The sequence below is a fragment of the Symphodus melops genome (genome assembly GCF_947650265.1).
Source record: "Symphodus melops genome assembly, chromosome: 11".
NCBI classification, from domain to species: domain Eukaryota; kingdom Metazoa; phylum Chordata; class Actinopteri; order Labriformes; family Labridae; genus Symphodus; species Symphodus melops.
The window spans coordinates 22,829,921-22,841,443 of NC_136701.1; the positions used below are offsets into that span (position 1 = coordinate 22,829,921).

The 11,523-nt window shown below is 43.8% G+C and overlaps 1 protein-coding gene and 1 long non-coding RNA gene across 2 annotated transcripts; one reads left to right on the top strand and one right to left on the bottom strand.

Moving 5' to 3' along the window:
• Positions 1 to 258: 258 nt before the first annotated feature.
• Positions 259 to 1,643, bottom strand: LOC306831838. The gene is made up of 3 exons (XR_013780132.1): positions 1,400 to 1,643; positions 817 to 956; positions 259 to 385 (listed from the first exon to the last, which is right to left on the bottom strand). It is a non-coding gene; the product is annotated as an uncharacterized lncRNA (long non-coding RNA).
• A 2,689-nt stretch (positions 1,644 to 4,332) lies between these two features.
• On the top strand, positions 4,333 to 10,754 carry LOC306831955 (leucine-rich repeat and WD repeat-containing protein 1-like). Its single transcript, XM_079356266.1, has 15 exons — positions 4,333 to 4,415; positions 4,771 to 5,005; positions 5,812 to 5,931; positions 6,022 to 6,168; positions 6,254 to 6,346; positions 6,561 to 6,860; positions 6,973 to 7,087; positions 7,201 to 7,304; positions 7,433 to 7,643; positions 7,778 to 7,850; positions 8,059 to 8,202; positions 8,819 to 8,925; positions 9,515 to 9,676; positions 9,834 to 9,943; positions 10,218 to 10,754. Exons 1-15 carry the CDS (start codon positions 4,336 to 4,338, stop codon positions 10,368 to 10,370), a joined length of 2,154 nt encoding a protein of 717 aa, XP_079212392.1. The 5' UTR covers positions 4,333 to 4,335; the 3' UTR covers positions 10,371 to 10,754.
• The last annotated feature ends 769 nt before the right edge of the window (positions 10,755 to 11,523 follow it).

Sequence of the window (11,523 nt, forward strand, 5' to 3'; positions counted from 1 at the left end):
TGCATCTACCTCTGCATCCATTTGTGATTTGTTGCCTGAACCTTCTTTAAATGCTCCTGACATGTTTAATGAGAGCATCAGTGCTTCAGTAGGTCAGTGGTTGCACTGACCTTCAGGTGACTCTGGCTCAAGCTGCCAAACAGTCTACTGCTGACCAATTAGAGCACAGGGGCGGATGTGAAGAAAAATAAAGCTGACCAGTTATAGTAGAAGTCAAAAGTTCAACTCTAGTAAGAGGGAGGGTCAGGATTGGCTTACAGAGAATGATAGAAGTGAAAAAGAGACTTACTTCAGAGAGGAGAGCTCTCTGATGAGCCCACAGATCAGGTCTGAGGCGTCCTCCTGGAAAGCAAGGCCATCCTCCTTCTCCGTCAACTCTTCTTCACTGGATTTGAGGGTTGAAAAAAAGATTAAATTTAGATGCTAGAGAGCACTGTTGCATTTCAAGCCTCCGCAGAGCTCAATCCTGAGTTGTGAAGCCTTTAAATGCACTAAACTTGATTGTTGGTTGTGTAATTGAAATAATTTTAATAACATCTCATCACATATTTCCTTTGAGTTTACGATGATTCTATTTAATTCTTATCTTATTTTCACTTTATTTAAAGCCATATGTATTCTGCTGTTGTTTGAGCATGTTGTAACTCTGTTTTTAAACAGAAAAAATAATGGTATCATATTTATTACTTTGTCCAATGCTCCTCCTCTCACACACGTGGCATTAAATCTACCTACTTCTTCTTGTTCCTTTAGACTTCTAAGTGAAGCATAGGGCAGCAACAACACCCTTTCAACGGATTCCATCTACTTCCTTACATTAGTGAAATCGTGTTCAGTTGTGAGTCCGACACGTAATCCAAGCAACCAGGTCTGAACTGGTCAGCGGTTTCCCTGGTCAGCAGGAGCTCAGCATCCACAGTGGAAGGACCCCCATGAGGATCCTCCTCAGGTTCACACTGTGTCACAAACATTCATCACGTGCATGTCGAGTAACAAAACATTCAACAGCAATTCAGAAAACTACTCAGACTCAGAAACACAAACGTTGTCAACAGTCAGCTTCACAATGTCAACATGGACATGAAAAATGACAAACTAAATTAGGTGAACTGAAATATCTACTGAAGACACGTATAACAATATTTGAATACGACATAAACTATATCAATAGATTTTTTTTTTTTAATCCTATGATCCTGTTTGAAAATATAATGTTATATCTGAAAAACTCGATATATCACCCAGACCTACTTGGTACATAGTAGTATGGAAGTGGATTAGGACCACTGAAAAATGAGTTTCCTCATAATTCTGTGACTAAAGTCATTTTTCCCTGTAAAGTCTGGACCTGGGTCAGGTGGATCAAAACTACAAGGAGTGGATTTGTGAAACCACTTACACTGTCATCCTTCTCCAAGCCACCGGGTGTCACTGCCACCTCACAGAGCTCCACGGAGCCACAGACAAGTCCCCCTGCTTGGCTCTCTGTGGATGAAGTACCTGCTGGAGCTCCTCCAGTGTTCCCATCATCTCCTGACAACTCTTCCTTCTTCTCATCACGTGTCGTCACGGTCACTCCATTCACCTCCTGGCAGGCTGTCTCAAACTCACCCTGCTCCTCTGCCTCCTCATTATGGGTTAGATTAGAGCAGTGTTTTTAGTGTGCCGCGAGATATTGTCAGGTGTGCCGTGGGAAATGATCAAATTTCACCTAATAGGTCTAAAAAAGAAGTCGAGTGTCTGTACTGTCAAGTGCCTGGCAGAGTTATCATGTAATACTCTTCCCTATCAGTAGGTGGCAGCAGGTAGATAATTGCATTGTACTCTGAGACAAGAGAATTAGTGATGCATTGATGCGACAGGTGGCGGTGACAGTGACATTATGGCTCGCGAGAATATACGGTAACAGTGATGGAGAAGTTTTTGAAAAGGAAAAATGCTCACTCCGAACTGGACCCCGGACAAAATTCGGACCCAGATGAAGGCCCTAGTATAAGTGGAGGTCAAAAGAAAGAAACAGCCAAAGTTCCTCTCTCAGATAACACAATATCCAGACGTATTGATGACATGTCTGCAGACATCGAAAGTGTGATTTTTGGAAAAGATCCGCATCAGTGAGAAATTTGCGTTGCAACTTGATGAGTCTACTGATATTAGTGGACATGCTCAACTCTTGGCCAATGTGCGTTTTGTGGATAGAGACGCAATCGGAGAAAACTTCTTATTTTGCAAGGCGTTGCCGGAAAGAACAACAGGAGAGGAACATTTTTCGGGTCACATCCGAATATCTTGAAAAAAGGAGGACTTGAAGTGGGAAAACTGCACGAGTGTCTGCACTGATGGAGCGGCAGCCATGGTTGGGCGCACCAAAGGCTTCGTCAGCAGAGCGAAGGAAAGAAACCCAGACGTGATTGTTACGCACTGCTTTTTTTTTTTTTTACACCGGGAGGCCCTCGTAGCCAAGACTTTATCAGCAGACCTAGTTCCTGTGTTGGAAGATGTTGTGCGCATGGTCACGACCTGTGAAAAGTCGCATATTTGCATCTCTGTGTGAGGAAATAGGAGCGGAGCACAAGGTCTTGCTGTTTCATATACGGAGGTCCCGATGACGCAAAGCTGCTTGTGCAAGTGATGAGTGGTGTGCGAGGGCTGGCATACCTGGCCGATATTTTTCATCACCTGAATGAACTGAACACACGAATGCAAGGCCGAAATGAAAACCTGCTTACAAGTACAGATAAAAATCAATGGATTCCGTTCAAAAGGTGCACCTCTGGCAACAACATGTGGAAACTGGCAACCTTGACATGTTTCCACTCACTCAAGAAATGGCAAGATGTTAACACTGCTGCATTGTGTGAGACAATAGTTAAACATTTGAAAACTTTGGAGGAGAAGATGTCACTTTATTTCTCTTCAGCCTTCACTGAATGCCTTGACTGGGTTAGGGACCCTTATAGCTCAGCATCAGCTGTTGGAAAGGACATGACTTTACAGGAGCAGGAGGACCTAACTGAACTGAGACAAAATCGTGGTTTAAAGCTGAGCTTTGCAGATCTACCTCTGGACAGTTTCTGGTTGGCTCACTGCCAAGGAGTTCCCTATTCTGGCAAACAAAGCAGTTTTGACTTTGCTCCCATTTTCCACGACACATCTGTGTGAGGTGAGCTTTTCAAGCCTGACTGCTATAAAAACTAAAAGCAGAGAGAGAGACTGAGAGCTGTTGAGGAAGAGCTTCGTGTGTGTCTTTCTTCAATTCCTGCCAGGACATCAACTTTGTGTTCATCCAAACGAGCCCAGGTTTCACACTGAGTGAGTAGAAACATTTTTATTTGTGTTGATTTGATACCAATTCAAGACACTTTGACGAGAATTACTTTATATTGTTAATATGGGCTACATAGTTTCATTTTTTTTAACATTATCGACTGGTGGTGTGCCTTGAGATTTTTTCAATGACAAAAGTGTACCTTGGCTCAGAAAAGGTTGAAAAACACTGCCATAGACATGTCTGTGATTGGAACCAACGCATTACAGCATGTTTTGGCCTTTCAGTCTAAACTCAGGGTGGAAAGCGGCTGAGTGTATTTAAGCCACGCCCACCGGAAGTACTCAGCGTTTCCCCGGGAAAACTCAGCTCAGTTCTGCAGGAGGCAGGTGAGATCTCTCGGTGTTGGTAAAGCAGTAGGTAAGTAGTTTATCCACTTCTTTTATAAGTCAAGTTGAACAAAAACACAGCACGTGTCGCGTAAATATCTGTTTTTTTTAAAGGTCAGAAAATCTCTTGTATTGTTTAAAGTAGTGTTGTTTAAAGTAGAGGGCTATCTGAAACCTGCCACTTCTGTTTGGTTCTTTTTTTCTTCAGCTACATTTCTGTCTCTTCGTGTCTGTTCTTTATTTCAAACTTCATCGTGAAAACGACCCTTTGCTGCACACGAGTTTTCCTTTCAAACCATCAAGAAGGCGTGAAACACATTTTTGTTGTTTTGTAGTTTGTGACATTTCAGGAAAGGACACAACAAAGAAACGGTGTCATGCATTTCACCACACATGTCTCTAAAAAAGACATTAAAATGAACTCTATATAACCTGCATGTGTTGACTAGGAGTGAGGCATTTTGGGGGCTTGGATTATATATTGTATATATATTGTAAAAAGGTCCAATACTGCTGGTTAACAGCCTGGTAGAGAAGCTCAGCTGATCAGTAACACAGAGTATGAGGAGAGTTTCAGCAGACTCAGGAGAGCACTGAATCAACAAAGTCTGCACTCATCCTTCCCTGTTGTCCAGCTGCTTTTCATCTCTGACTTTGGTTTCTTTCTTCAGGTGAACAATGGAGAAAATCACAGAGAAGCTTCTGCTGGAGAAATGCTCTCCGACAACCAACAAGCTGGAGAAAATGAAGACACTAAAGTACGACTGGTTCACATTTTAATGACGTGTTCTTGAGTGCAGTTCACAACAACGTGTCGTTGTTAAAGTTGCTCTGTGTGGTATTTGTGTATTGAGGGGCTCTCCAGCAGCAACAAAGACGAGCTGAGTTAATTTCTGTTTGTACTTTTTAAGTTGTATTTTTGGGCCATTATCAGGTAGAACTGCTGAAGACAGACAGGAAATGTTGGGAGGAGAAAGTGAGGGGGTGACATGAGTCGAAGGGCCGTGGGCTATAAATGTAGTGTTTAGATAATATAGCTCTTAAGTGCTGCGTGATGGCACACGTTTATGGCGTCTCTGAGTGGATACTGACTTTAACCTCTCCACTATTCAGCCTGTCCAAGATGGCTCTGAAGCATCAGGATTTGCCCGTCAAGCTGCTCTCCCGTCTTCAGTCCCTGGAGCGTTTGGATCTGTCTGCAAACCGGCTGCAGGAGTTACCAAAGAACCTGAAGCTGCCTGCGCTCCGCTACCTGGACCTGAGCGACAACCAGATGGAGGATGTGACAACTCTGGAGTCTGTGTGTGGCGTTGAAGAGCTCAAGATGGAAGATAACCTTTATATCACGGTAAGGACATTATATTCTGGTTGATTAAATGAAGCAGAGAACATTAGGAAGAAGATTAATATTTGTTCTTGTTCACACTTGTTTCGCTCTGTCTTTTATATCTTCAATCAGTGGACCACAAATTAAATTTGAGGACACAGTAGAGTGATTGTTTGCTATTCGACCTCACAGCGTCGACTCTTTTGTTTTAATTCCTCCGATCGACCTCACGTGTGGAGTTTGCATATTCTCCCAGTCTGCGGGTGTCTCTTTCACAGAGAAGAAACTGCAAAGACATGCAGACGGTGTCTGTGGGTCTGAACGCTCTTCCTTTGTGTTAGCTCTGTGATTGGTCGTTAAGGGTCGTTCCCCTCCTTTGACCACGTGTGAACTGGGACAAGCATCAACACCCGACATCCTGTGCGGGATGATCAGGGATAGATCAGGGATACGCAGATAGAAGTTCACATCACTGCTTTCTGTGATTTTGAATTGAAAACCTGTTTGTCAAACGTTGATTTCAACATGCAAAGAAATAACACAGACAGAGCAAACTGTGAGCCTTCATCCTGGGGAAGGATGGATTCATAGATCAGTGCTTTAATTAGTTCTCCTAATGTTAAACATGTTGAGCTCTTTGATTATACATATTAGTCTTAAGTTGTTGATTGTTATTATTTATTGTTTACATCTGACCAGAGAGGTTAAAGTCCTTGTGTGTTAAACAATAGAGCAGATGTATGAACAGCTGTTTGTATGATTGATGCTCCACATGTGAACCTGCCTCGGCTTGTGCTTTGTTTGTTAACGCTGCTTTTCTGGCGCAGGTCAGTGATAACTACAAGATGATGGTGCTGTTGCCCAACTTGAAGATTTTCAACGGTAAAGACGTCACGACCACGGCCAACCACGTTCGCTTCGTCTACAGCGAGAACCTGAGGACCAGGGTACGAGCACAGCTGCTGATGATCCGACACGTGTGATGATCTTTAGGCTGTTGGGTTCATCACCCAGACTGATGTGTGACTTTGTTTCAGATTGTTGCCGTTTGGGAGAAGAGCTTCAGCCTGCCTGACCCCGTCACAGCGGACAACATGTCCGCCTTGGAGGCCAAGTTTGTCAGCACTGCTCGGCAGCAGGTTAAATTTGGACCCAATTCAGTCAGTGACTTCACCAAGTGGAGGGTGAGCTCATGATGGTGGAGAGAAGCAGGCTCGTTGTTTTTGTTGCCTTCTGTCCTATTTTGAACAATCGGATTTTGGTTTTCAGGTGGAGATTTTGGCCAAGGAGTATCTGCGCTCTCTGACAGAACCAGAAGATGAAGCTGAGAGCAAGGAGTCTCATGACACTAAAGATAACTGTGTAAGATCACGAGAACAGCTGGGTTCAGACACTAGTCAGTACACCACCTGTAGGGCCTGATTTCTCCTCATCAGTTCATTAAAACAGCAACTAAGACGCGTGTGTGTTGTGGATCATATGTAGGACACATTTGATTTTAAAAAGTTTGCAGCAATCCTGAATGATGAGCAAGGCAGTTTGGATGAAGCTTATACCATGTGTTCACTTTTCTCAGCATGTCTCAACACCTACCAAGAGGAAACCAACAGATTCAGCGACAGAGACCGTCAGAGACCGGACACCTCGTAAGAAACCACGCGCAGATCTCCCAGCCTCCCCGGCTCAAGAAAGTCCTCAGAAATCCAGCCGCCGCCTTCAGTCGCTATCACCGACTGTGAGGTTGAGCCCTCTTAAGGTGTCTCAGCCTCCTTCGACCCCCACCCGAGGACAGAGAAGAGCAGAGACTCCCAGGAGAGGCTCCAGAGTGGGACAGGCTAAAGAGGAGGAGTTTAAAGCCAAAGAGGTGCACACAGAGGTAACGTGAATACAGCTTTAGGATACTCAGTGTTCCCGATGTCTGGTTTAATAATGTAGGAGCGCAACAACAAAGACGTCATCTCTTCCTCTATCTTCCTCATTCATGACAGCAGGTGCATCTGAAGCCTCTCCATGTCCTGCAGTGTCACAGTAAACAGGACAACTCGGAGGATTTCTCCACCCAGCTGTGGGCCTGTGCTTTCCAGCCGCTGCCTGATTCGACAGGTACCGCCTTCTGAACACAATGAGGCTTGACATTTGATTTCTGAGTGCATCTTAAAAGCTTTCATGTGATCGTGTCAAGGCGGACGTGTGTAAAGCTTCTCTTGCGTGAACAGGGGCTGGAGGAAGCCGTCTGGTTGCTACTTGTGGTGGAGACTCTCTTTGTGTGATCGACTGCGAGGCGGGGATGGTGATGAAGAAGTACAAAGTCCCCGGAGAGGTTCGCTCCATTCATCCTCTACACATATGCAACCCTGAATATTTCTATAAAACCTTAAAGAGCTTCAGACACAAGCTTTTTTTATTCTGTGTCCAAAATGATCAGATGTTTGTTGTTTCCCATGTCAGGAGTTCTTCTCTCTGGCCTGGTCGACCGTGTTGATGTCTAGAGGGGGCGGAGCCTCAGCTCAGCACTGCAGCATTCTGGCGGCTGGTGGTAAGAGAGGCGTGGTCAAACTGATCCACCCCAGGAACAACGTGGCCTACGGGGAGTTCAGGGCGAGCCGCAAGTCTCTGTCCATCCTTCGTTTCAACCACCAGCAGGGAAACTTCCTGTTCAGTGAGTCATGAAAACTTCATCTTTACTTTTGCTCATTTGTTCGGGAAGTCCGGATGAATGCATTTCCTTTTACGCTCTCCTGCGTTGCTGCACTTCAGCTCTATGTTATCAGCGGGTTTTTTTGTGTCTTGCAGCGGGATCATACGATAAAAAGATAGTGATGTGGGACATCGGTGGAGTGGACAGCCAGTACAACTTCAAAGTAAAGTGAGTGTTATAACTGTCAACAAATCAGTCCCTGTCGAAACAAAGGACTCTCTATTTTAAACAACATACAATTTAAAAAACGTCTCGTAGAGATGATCACACCTGTCTGTGTTTTTACGGGTCAATAAATACGTTCAGAGCGCTGTATGTTTGCACTTGCATTAAGGCGGCCATGCTAAGAATATTTCTGCTCTGTTCTTCCCTGCAGTCAGCTCCTGATGTTGGAGGTCAGTGCCACTCCTCTGCACATCTGCCTCCCCCCGAAATCCCCAAACGCACACCTGCTGACTGCCTGTGAGGACGGCCTGCACTGCTACAACACACAGCTGGGCACCACCAACAGCTCCAAGAGGTGAAAAGCCTCCACAGTGTCTGTGACTCCTCTCACCTCTTCAAGCATCCATGTTTGACTGCACGTTGCAGCAGCTCGCGTCGGCACACAGAAATCGTCTTCTTAAAGGAAGAATGTGCAACTTTTAGATGCAGTCGTTGTCTCCCTTTAGCATCAACATGAAACCCGAACAAACTGCTCTGCTCCACAACACACCTCCAACTGTGCCTACGTGCCTGCACTGTTGTGTTAGCAAGCTAATGCTAGCACACTTTAGTTAGCTTGTAGCTTCACATTGCGTCTTTCCCGCAGTCCTCGTCTAAAGCAGCTTTCTTACACAAGAGGAGTCTCCTGTCCGTGCAAACATGACGTAAACACAACTCTGACAACAACACAGCCAGCGGGACTCACACTTCTCCCTCAGTGGAGACAGTCAGGACTCAGAAAGACACCTACAGTTTATATTTCTGCCGTGTTTATCTTTGTAAAGTTGTAAATTATCCTTGAAGACCTCTGATACACATTTGTTTGGTAATATTGAAGCACTAAAAGATTAGATGTGTTGACTGGAGATTTAATTGGAGAACAGTGTCTTTAAAATCAACACAATAGCATATCTTGTGCCTTTCTTTCTCAGCAGGTCAAAAGAAATGGAGATAACTTTCCCGATATATAAGAAGGAGGACAAGGACAACGACTACCACACCATCGATGGGCTCAGTTTTCTCACAGACGACATCGTTGGTGAGAAAAGCTCTCGCTGCTTAATTTACCACACGTTTAAAACTTTAACAGACATCTGCGACCTCTCTTTGTTTTAAATGTCAAAAGAACTACTGTACAGATGGTCATTAAATGTCCTCCAGGCCTCCATGGAGCAGGAGGGGTAAACCTCAAACATGTCATTGCATTATGATGATACAGCATGTGAGCAATAGTCCAGTAAAAGCACCTCTGATCCATGAGTATTTCCTGAGCTGTACTGCGCGGAGGACGTCCTTTTAGAAATGTTTCTAAAACTGAACAAGCTACAGAGAGTCGTACTTGAGTCAGCCACTTGGGGGCGCTAATATCTAATGTAATGTTTGTTATTGTGTAGTGAGGCTGTGACTCCTAATGGAGCACATCTGTTGCTGCTCTACAGAATCAGTAAAGTAGAAACAGATAATGATCTCGTAAATATTTGTGCTGATGAAATTCGAGCAGCCTGCAGGTTTTAAATTATAAAACAATGTAAACACCATCTTTTTTTCTCCTCACACTCTCAGAGGTCCTCCCATGTTCTTCCTTCTTTACATTCATGGGTTGATTTTATTTTATTTTTTTCCTCAAGCCTCCAAGAACTACATGCATGGCTGCATCTACTTGTGGAGCTGGAGCAGGACGAAGGCTCAGCGTCCTGATAAGAAGAACAGCGAGGTGTGTGCTGTGGTGTTGGCCGAGCTGCAGTGGGCCAGCACGGACATCCCGTACCTGGCTCTGAACACTTGTCCTGGTAAGTGAAACTAGTGCACTGCGTCGAGTGTACATGCTCCTATTTTAATAAACCAGTATGTCAGCGTGCTCTGTTTATTGAGTTTCGTGTTTCAGAAAAAAAGCATTTGAGTGTTAGCATCATCTTAGCATTTAAATGTTCCCTGGACTCTTTTTAGGCCAGGCCTACATCGTGTGTGGCGATGACGAGGGCAGGCTGTGGACCTACCACGTCAGCGACCTGCAGAAAAACACTTTCCAGGCTGGGAAACCCATCCTGCCCACTGAGGTATTCATCTCATCTTCACTTTTTCCCCTTTTTACTTCAGCGCTCTGCTGTCACTTAATAGTTTGCAGAAACAAATTGAATTTCATATTCTCCTCTGGTCACGCTTACACGACACTCCAAGGATTGTTTGCAGGATGTGTTGAAGTTAAGAAAGTAGGCCGAGGCATGTTCATCAATCCATTCACGTCACCATGGTGATATCTGGATTATTGGAGACATTTATCGTCTCCTCTTGTCACCACAGAGCCGCTGATGTGTTTGTGTGTTCTGGCAGGTGTTGGAGTGGCCGGCCCCGATGAAGAATGGCCTCGGCCGGGTGGAGGGCCCCTCCATCAACAGCGTCGCGATGGACCCTGAGCTCAACTTCCTGGTGGCTCTTAGCGACAAGAACATGGTGATCGTGTGGAAGAGAGACGAGTCATCGTGAGCAGAAGCCATGAAGATCTGCTGGTTTTCATTTACACCTCTGTTTTTGTTTTTAAACAGACGAGTTTACCAAATCTTGGTATTTCTAAAGTCAGACAGAAGAGGTCGATGACTGAGTGAAAGTAACCTGACTTAAATCTGAATCTGTTGGAGGAAAAATACTTCAGTGTGAACTCTTGCAGAATTTTTTTTGGGGGGGATTTTATGCAATTCCCTGCAGAGAAGTGTTGACATTTAAAAAAAAACTAAACTTTATGTCTACATAAAAACAGACATGCAATATGGGCAGAAACCAGAGCTATAGAACCTCTGGTCTTTTTTTAATTTTGGATTTTGTCGTTTGATTTGATCGATTTTAAATGGACTTCTCCTTGTTTGAAATGAAGATGCTACTTTTGAGTATTTGTCCAGAAAACACACAACTCTAAAATAATGTGTTGCTAGTTCACTGTGCTTCCCAAAAAGAGAAGCAAAAAAAAAAATCAGTGCCGGTACAGTCATGAACAGAATTCAATATTTCATTGAGTCTCTCGTGCACTGTGATATGTTTTCTGTTTCTTTGTACATATTGTCACTGTACATATTTTTATGAATATCTGAATGTGCAAAGACCTCGTCGTCTTTTCTGAAGGTCATTGTGTTGACCTTTGTGAACTTATAAATGTTAAAACGGTCAAACCTCGTCTGTGTTATTAGCGCTGTGTATTAACAACTCTTTTGTTGCACAAACCTGGTTTAATAAAATTCTCAGCACATATCAGATTTGTGATGTCTTTATTTAGTGTTGTTAGCTGGATTTGCATAAAAGAGTAGTAAACAGGTTTGAGTCTATTTGCTCTCATGTCACCTGCATGGAGAGGCCTGTAATTACATTCAGTTATGTGATTATATTTTGTACAATGAAGTTAATGACTTCTTCCTCTGTGTTTCTGTGTAATTATTGGATCTCATATATCATTAGTTGGTAAGATGACACCCTGTTGTAGATTTTCTGAGTAAGGAGACCATTTAAAATGTCTGTTTCATTATTCAAACACTGGGATTGAAAAGAATCACATTTATTTTTGAATTCAAAGAGCTGCAGAAATGCTTCAAAGAACATAATGGCTGCCTGTTTCACCACTCGACTTGTTTCATCAGAAGACAGGAAACCA

What these genes read in the sequence shown, in the direction of transcription:
- LOC306831955 (XM_079356266.1), top strand. Translation starts at nt 4,336, where the DNA reads ATGGAGAAAATCACAGAGAAGCTTCTGCTGGAGAAATGCTCTCCGACA. An exon ending in GCGAGAACCTGAGGACCAGG is followed by an intron (nt 5,932 to 6,021) that starts GTACGAGCACAG and finishes ACTTTGTTTCAG; the next exon opens with ATTGTTGCCGTTTGGGAGAA. An exon ending in GCCGCTGCCTGATTCGACAG is followed by an intron (nt 7,088 to 7,200) that starts GTACCGCCTTCT and finishes TTGCGTGAACAG; the next exon opens with GGGCTGGAGGAAGCCGTCTG.